The sequence below is a fragment of the Ictidomys tridecemlineatus genome, chromosome 15, assembly GCF_052094955.1.
Source record: "Ictidomys tridecemlineatus isolate mIctTri1 chromosome 15, mIctTri1.hap1, whole genome shotgun sequence".
Classification (NCBI taxonomy): domain Eukaryota; kingdom Metazoa; phylum Chordata; class Mammalia; order Rodentia; family Sciuridae; genus Ictidomys; species Ictidomys tridecemlineatus.
This window is the reverse complement of record NC_135491.1, coordinates 899,655-907,736: the sequence shown is the minus strand read 5'-3', so window position 1 is coordinate 907,736 and position 8,082 is coordinate 899,655. Positions and strand designations below refer to the sequence as shown.

Sequence of the window (8,082 nt, the reverse complement as noted above, 5' to 3'; positions counted from 1 at the left end):
GGCATCTGGCCGGTGCCCTGTGACTCAAGTTTCCACAGGCTGACAAGTCATGCCAGCGCCATGAGCATCCTCATCACACAAGGCCACCCCCCCCAAACACAGGCAACAGATGGGTACAGCTGTCCCCAAGGGAAGACAGTTTATTGGTCAGCAGCCAGGAAATCAGCGGTTGGACTTGGCCACACGCTCCAGCTCGTCTTTCTTTTTGATGGCATAGGAGTTAGAAGAGCCCTGTGAGGAGACATCAAATTAGCTCTAGATGTTGGGAGCGCCCCGACCCCTGCCCTGAGACCCACATTCCAACCCACCTTGGCAGCATTAATGAGCTCATCTGCCAGGCACTCAGCAATCGTCTTGATGTTCCGGAAGGCCGCCTCACGGGCCCCTGTGCACAGCAGCCAGATGGCCTAGAGCATAGGGGTCAAATTAGGCCTGTAGCCCTCCAGTAACTGGGCCCATTCAGACAAGATACAGGGAGAGGTGACGTCGGCTGGAAAAAACAAGTGTCCACAGACGTACACAGCCAATGATAGGACTTTAGACCTGCCATAACAATGTGATGCACGCTCTTGACCTGGACCTTTGATTGACAAGGTAAAGGGCACATTGGGACAGATGAGTAAATGACAGATATTGTATTGCTATTAAATTCCTCAGGAATGGAATGAAGGGAACAGATAAGCCTTGCTCATAAGACACCTGCTCAAATGCTTAGGGAAAACTGTTAGAATTACTACAACTGCCTCTTACCAGGTCTAAGAGGAGGAAACAAAAAGAAACGAAACCACCCCACACAGTGCATCTGTAGCATACACTACAATTATGGTACACTTTACACACTGTACATCAGAAATAAGATGAAACCAGACTTTGAAGGGCTCGGGGAGCCAGGATGTGCTCTGAACAGGGTGTGATTCCAGGAAGCTTTCCTGGAGGAAGTGAGGCTCCAGGTAAAACATGCAAACAGGGACAACCTTTCTGCCCCAGGTAGGACTCCACCCACTCCTGGCAGCTCTTCCCATTCCACCTGCACAAGGCCAAGGGCCCGGGCCCAACCCCACCTGATTCACACGGCGCAGTGGGGACACGTCCACAGCCTGCCTTCTCACTGTGCCAGCTCGCCCAATGCGTGTTGAATCCTCCCGGGGGCCACTGTTGATGATGGCATTCACCAGGACCTGCAGAGGGTTCTAGTAGACCAGGGGGGCTATGAGCTCAATGTCAAGTCCCAAGTGCTCCCCCTCCCCGACTCAATCCTAAAACAGGGTGACAGCCACATAGGTGATAAGCGTGGCATGCATACCAGGGCGCTTCAGCATGTGGTACAGGCACAGCCTGCCATGCTTGTCACAGAGTCCTACCTCACCAGTGAGCAGGTGGATGATCTCAAAGGCATGCTTGACAATGCGCACAGTCATGAGCTTCTTGCCGTTGTTGCGGCCATGCATCATCATGGAGTTAGTGAGGCGCTCCACGATGGGGCACTGTGCTTTGCGGAAGCGCTTGGCAGCATAACGTCCTGCACTGTGGGGCAGGTACTTGGCATACTTCTCCTTCACCGCAATGTAATCCTGAGGCAGCAGGGGATGAGGAACAGTCAGGAGCAGGATGGACACAGCTCAGGACCAGAGGATACCCAGTACCCAACACTGCAATCCCAGTCTGCCCCCGCCCCAGGGGATATGGATTTGAATCCAGCTTGTCCTGAAAGAGGGAAAACTACACAAGTGGATTTCCTTCCATGTAACACTTCAAGAGCACTCCATTCACAACAGAGTGAAGTCCATTGTTTGTTTTCTTTTGCAACAGTGCTCCCTAAACACGGATGCTGTAGGGCGGATGATTCTCTGCTGAAACTACCACAGGATGTTCAGCAGTACCCAGTACACTAGCAGCAACCCACTCAAAAGTTTTTGTTTGTTTTGGCAGTGCTGGGATTGAACCCAGGGCATACTAGGCAGGTGCTCTACTATCCCTCTTTATTTAGACAGGGCCTCTCCAGTTACTGAGACTGGCCTTAAACTTGCAATCCTCCTGCCTCAGCCTCCCGAGTTATTGGAATTGCAGGCATGCACCACTGTAATTTTGATAACCAAAAATGTATCTAGATGTTGCTGAGTGTCATCAGAGTCAGAAACACTGTTAATGGCCAAAATGGTAGCCTTGGATACATAAGGATGGCAGAAGGAAATTAGAGGAGTATGCAAAGTGGACTGCAGTTGATACTTCCATTACAAAATGTGCCCAAGGCCACTCTTATTATTATTTCTACGTGAGAACATAAATGCGAGCCTTCTACTGCTGAGCCACAACCCCAACCCCATCCCCATCCCCAGTTTTTACATTTTTTAATACCTTTATTTTTATATGTGTTACTGAGGATAGAAGCCAGTGCCTCACAGGTGCTAGGCAAGTGCTCTACCACTGAGCTACAACCTCAACCCTGTAGTTTTTACCTTTCTAAAGCATTGTACAAAAACAAAAACAAAAAAGTAACTGAAATCCAATGTGACTGTGAGGCATAAACATACCATCTGGTTCCTAATGAAGGAAGTTTGGGCCTGTGGGGTGCTATGGTACAGCACTTGCCCATCATGCAAGAAGCCCTAGATTCCATCCCTTGCACCACAATATACAAAGCTGCCTAAGCAAACCCATGGAGGGGTGAATTGAAGCTCTCCCAGACATCCAGAATGAAAATAATCCTGTATCCTTTAGGCACAGTACATAAGTGCTATGGCATCTTTAGAGGGAACAAAAATGCTTTAATTTCTTTTCAAACAAAAAGGGAAAAAAGTAAACACAACTCACATTTATCTTTATACAAACACATTCACAAAATATCATCATTATTATTACTACTGTTTTATGGTGCTAGAGATTGAACCCAGTGGCACTTAACCACTGAATTACATTCTCGGCTCTTTTTTTATTTCTTTTCTCCTTTGAGACAGGGTCTAACTAAGTTGCTTAGGGCCTCAGTTGCTGAGTCTGGCTTGAACTTGTAATCCTCCTGCCACAACCTCCCAAGGTGCTAGGAACTACAGGCTTGCAAAATATAACCTTTAATATTAATTTTTTTTATAACATAGGAAGAGCCCTCAAAAATACAAGTTCCTAAGGTCCATGAAACTCCTGAAACAGGAAGCTATTTGAGGGATGGGGGCATGCTCAGCAAAGTGCACACCTCTGCATCAAGGGGCAGGAGTGGCAGAAACTCTGTAAAACAGTATGAGCATAAGACAGAAGTACAAGCACTTACAATTCTTGATTTCAACATGTTACAAAGCAACAGTAATCAGGACAACATAGTACTGGCATAAACATAAAATATACAAACCAACAACATAATTCAGAATCCAGAAATAAACCCATTTATTCACAGTCAACTGATTTTCAACAAGTTCACCATTCAACTGGTTAAAAAACAGTCTTAACAGATGATGTTGGATAACCAGACCACGTTAAAAAAAACCCAGAGATGTTGGATTAGGGGTATAGCTCAATGGCAGAGCACTTGCCTGGCATGTGTGAGGCACTGGGTTCAATTCGATCCTTAGCACCAATAACACTATATAAAATAAAAGGCATTTTGTCCAAACCCGGCCCCCAAAAAACCACCCAGATGCTTCCACTTTGAAACAATAGAAAAATATTTTTGTGTATATAGTCCTAGCTGTTGAATGCAGGAACTTGAACACATTAGGCAAGCACTCTACCACTGAGCTATAGACCCTAGACTAAATGGTAAACAGTTATGTGTATTCACTACAAAAACAACAAAACGCATGCAACAGTATATGTGATACTTCTGAAAAAGGAACCCCATATAAAACTGTACTAACTTTTAGGCAAGATAAGAAAGAGTGGATGTGGTGATTCAGCGATCTTTTAAAAACATATTTTACTTGTAGGTGGACATAATACCTTTATTATTTATTTGTAGTGCTGAGGATTGAACCCAAGGCTTCACACATACTAGGGAAGGGTTCTAACGCTGAGCCACAACCCCAGGGATCTTTTTAACTGTCCTGACTTTAAATGTTGACTTAGTGGAACAATCCCCAAGTTTTAAAGGTCTCCTCCTGGAAGAATCCACATCTCCTTCCAACGCCTAGTAGGGAAGGCCAGTGCCAAGTCCCTCTCACCTGCAGGGAAATGTCATTGATCTGCACATCATCAGTGCTCCACTTCCCGAAGAGCTTGATGTCCGGGGTCTCTGCAACTGCAGGTGCGGCTGTCTCCCACTCCGTCATCCTGGGGCCAGGGTGAGAGCAGAAATAAACAGAGTCCACCAGCCTGGAGCACAGGCTCCAACTCCGGTGGGATCAACTGTGAGGCTGGGGGAATTAGAGGGGACCTAAGTAAATTGTGAACATCTAGGCACCCCACCCCCACCTCTGAGGCTGACCCTCCTCCTAGCGGTGAAGTGAAAAGCTAGGAGGGACCATTTTCTCAGGCTTCGGAAAAGCACTCGGCTGCCATCTGTCTCACCCAGGAGCCCTGGTTCCAAGACCTGACAAGTCACCTTGTCCACAGCTGCTTCATGAAGCCCTACAGTGGCTTAGCACACAATGCTAAGCACAGCATCTGACGGGAATCAAATACCGCCATGCCAACTTTACCCAAGCAAAATAAGCTGCTCTGAACGTCTTCCGCATCCTTGAGGTGGTAACACTATCTGACATAAGGATAACCGCACAAATGCTGCGACAGAACCCATGAAAAAGTTCCCATTCCGGCTTGAGACTAGGCAGACACTAAGAATTCTCTGAAGAAAACGAACACTGGTAACAAATGGTTACCAAGGAGCTACGAAAACGGGAACTTCCGGTCTCAAAGTGCAGCCGAAAATCCCACATCAGGGCCCGGGAGCGCTGCCTCGGCGGTGGAGGACCCTGGCGTAGCACCAAGCGGCCGCGCGCGCTTCCGACTACCCGTTTTCCAAAGAGGGGAGAGCCGAGCACGGAAGGCGCAGGCCCCTGGGCCCCTCCGCCGATCTCCAGAAGACCCTGGGCCGTCCCTTCGGGACCCAGACCCCCCCTACAGCCTAACCTGAGAGCACAGCTGGGGAGTCTCGGTCGCTCCGCGTGCACCACGCGCCACACTCGTACAGACAGGAAGAGGCCGCGCAGCGCAGACCGACGCTTTTAAATGGAGGGAAAACTTCCGGGTCAGCAGAGGCTACGGGCGAGCACAGTCGCACTGAGCGCTCACAGACCAATCCGGAGTGAGGTTGAAAGGCAGCCCCCCCAATCAGACGAACGCGCATATCCGCCGCGCACGCGCACTCTCAGAAGCGGGACCACAACTTGCCGGGCGGAAGTGCAGTAAGACGTAGTTGCCAGGACACGGGGGCCTGTGCACAAGTGCATAGACGTCCAAGACCAACGCCGCCATTTCAAACGAGGGCAGAAGTCCGGGATGCGATCGTTTCGGCCCGGCATTAGGCTCGGTACCCTATTGTTCTTTGCCGCCCTCAGGACTGCTTCCTCAGGACACACGCATCGCGTCTCCGCGTTGGTGGAGTGAGTCTGCCACCGCCCTCCGCAGTGCCCCGGTCCCCACGAGTATGCGCCATCCACGCGCGGCCCCTCCCCGCTGCCTGGGTCTTCGGGTCCCCGGCCGCGGCGGTCACTCCTCCGGTTACCTGCCGCCGGGATTTCCCCGCCGTCCTGCCTTTGGTACCCCAGTTTCGCGTCCTGGGGTCGGGTTCGCGGCGGTAAGAGCCAGACCCACATGCTGGAGCAGTGCTACCCATCTGGAGGTGGGGGAATTGGAGCGGGGCAGGGCTGGCAACTGGGTCCCCTCGGGGGCGTTCTTTATCCTGGTGCTCGCGGCCCCGGCTCTTGGGCTGCTGTTTTGAATTAGGCTGACTAATACTTTTCAAAGAATTAAAAAAATATATCTTTAATGTATCTATCTTATTTTTATGTGTTGCTGAGGATCGAACCCAGAGTCTTGCACGTGCTAGACGAGCGATCTACCGCTGAGCCAGAATCCCAGCCTCTGATTTCTGCTTTTGAGACCAAAGGCTGCAGTGAGGGATGGGACTGTTCCCCTATCCGGTTCCCACACAGGCCTCTATCTCCCCAGCTATTGCTTCTGCCAGCTGTTCCCAGAAGTTTCTCTGAAAAGGTCAGTTGGGGAGGGGCTGACAGTGTCCTTATAAAGATGAGTTGGGGATGTAGCTCAGTGCAAAAGGGGTTCAGTGCCCAAAACCACAAGGGAAAGAAGAGGCAAAGTTGGGGGAGACACCCATGTGGCCATAGAGACCTAGATTGAAGTGGTGCACCCATAAGCCATGGAACATGGAGCCGCCAGAAGCTTGAAAAAACAAGGAAGGGTCCTCCACAGAGAATGTGCCCTTGCATCACCTTATGAACTTATGATCTTTGGAACTCAGTAAATTGTGGTTTTAAGCCACTAAGTTTGTGACAATTTATTACTGCAGACATCCGCTCTAATATACTCCAGATACTGAAAAGCTCCCTTTGCCATGTTTGGCCTTCCTACCTCATTCTCTTGCCTCCTATAGTTAGGAATTACTCTGGGGTAAGCAGCTCCTTGATCCCATAGGGACAATTAAGAAACTAGGAACCAGATTGCTTACCTTTCAAAACAATCTTATGAGGTGGACATACCCATTTTACAGTCAAGGAGGCCCAGAGCAATGAAGTAACATTGTCCAGGTCAAAGAGCAGAAGGTGGTGAGGCTGGGAATCTCCGATGGCTGCCCCATGGTGTGATCTCTCCTACTTCAGCTGTTTTTCCCATGTCCCTGCATTGTGTCTCCCACAATTCTGGGGGCCCCTGCACATACACAATGCCTATGACTTATTTGTTCTGTGAACAAGGAGTGGTCCTTTCCCCTAGGTATGGCATAATCCAGACAGGGACTCTATCCCTAAACCCTCTCCCTCTTAAAAGGAAATGCTGCTTGCCCAGTAACCACGTGATTATGGGCTGTGGTTATAGAAGGGTTTGTCCTCCCTCCAGGCCTGCTGAAATAAAGGTGCAAAGGAATGAACAGGCATACTGACTCTCCAATTCTTGTAGGACTACCCTGTCTCTCCCTGCCACAATGCCGTGCCTATGGAGTGTGTCCAAACACAGGCTTCTAGGGACAGTTGCCTGTGCCAGTCCACCTGCTGGGTGACCTGGCTTAGGCCTCTTCTAGGTTCAGACTGCAAGCTGCAGATTGAGACCCTGTGTTGTCAGGATGACTGTAGCTCTGGAGAGATACAGGGAGAGTGCATGTGCGGAGGTGTTGATAAGAATGGATCCAGTCTAATCCCCATACTTAGGGTTATCTAGTAGAGAAAATGGGAGGCTGGCCAGGCATAGTGGAGCACACCTGTATTGTATTTTTTTTAAAAATATTTATTTTTTAGTTGTAGTTGGATACAGTATCTTTAATTAATTTATCTTTAGTTAATTTGTTTTTATGTGGTACTGAGGATCAAACCCAGGGCCTCACCCATGCTAGGTGAGCTCTGTACCACTGAGCCACAACCCCAGCCCCACCTCTGTATTCTTAGCTGCTGAGACCTGCAAGTTACAGGGCAGCTTGGGCAACTTTGACCTTGTCTCAAAATAAAAATGAAAAGGGCTGGTTACATATAGTTCAGTGATAGAGTGCCGCTGGGTTGAATCCCTAGTACTGGGGGTGGTTGGGAGTGCGCCCCTGCGTCATCGCCAAGGAGACAGCGCCCGGGTAAAGAACGCCTTTGCCCGGTCACGTTTTCGAGGGGTCTGGACCCAGAAATGGGCTTCCACTTCCAGCCTCTATGCAATAAGTGTTGGGTGGGGACGCAAAACACCTGGAGAGTTCTGAAATGTCCCAAGGAGCGCGCGCTTTCTGCAATGACAAAATCAGAATCTCGGAGTGAAGGCATCATCTGGACGCCAGGTGACCCTACAGCCTCTACTGAGAATCACGGCCTCCCAGCCACACGAGTGGTGAGACTGTACTTGTCTCCTTGGTCCTTGGTCTTGGATAGGATGAGCTGGTCAGACATCCTACCTATTTGTCACTCTCATCTTTTCCCCATCTATCTCGTGGCCCCCTCCATAGACTTT

General features: G+C 49.5%; 1 protein-coding gene and 1 long non-coding RNA gene across 2 annotated transcripts; one reads left to right on the top strand and one right to left on the bottom strand.

Annotated features, from left to right (window-relative positions):
• Nucleotides 1-114: 114 nt before the first annotated feature.
• Nucleotides 115-5,212, bottom strand: Rps5 (ribosomal protein S5). The gene is made up of 6 exons (XM_005342397.5): nt 5,056-5,212; nt 4,149-4,257; nt 1,362-1,571; nt 1,062-1,190; nt 309-407; nt 115-231 (listed from the first exon to the last, which is right to left on the bottom strand). Exons 2-6 carry the CDS (start codon nt 4,254-4,256, stop codon nt 163-165), a joined length of 615 nt encoding a protein of 204 aa, XP_005342454.1. The 5' UTR covers nt 4,257; nt 5,056-5,212; the 3' UTR covers nt 115-162.
• On the top strand, nt 5,108-7,036 carry LOC144370995 (uncharacterized). Its single transcript, XR_013431143.1, has 2 exons — nt 5,108-5,528; nt 5,946-7,036. It is a non-coding gene; the product is annotated as an uncharacterized LOC144370995 (long non-coding RNA).
• Nucleotides 7,037-8,082: the final 1,046 nt, after the last annotated feature.

Excerpts from the sequence above, each read along its gene's own strand:
- Rps5 (XM_005342397.5), bottom strand. The coding sequence starts at position 4,256 with ATGACGGAGTGGGAGACAGCCGCACCTGCAGTTGCAGAGACCCCGGAC. Across the intron at positions 1,572-4,148 it reads TCAATGACATTTCCCTGCAG|GATTACATTGCGGTGAAGGA; the intron begins GTGAGAGGGACT and ends CTGCTGCCTCAG. Across the intron at positions 408-1,061 it reads CACTGCGCCGTGTGAATCAG|GCCATCTGGCTGCTGTGCAC; the intron begins GTGGGGTTGGGC and ends CCTATGCTCTAG.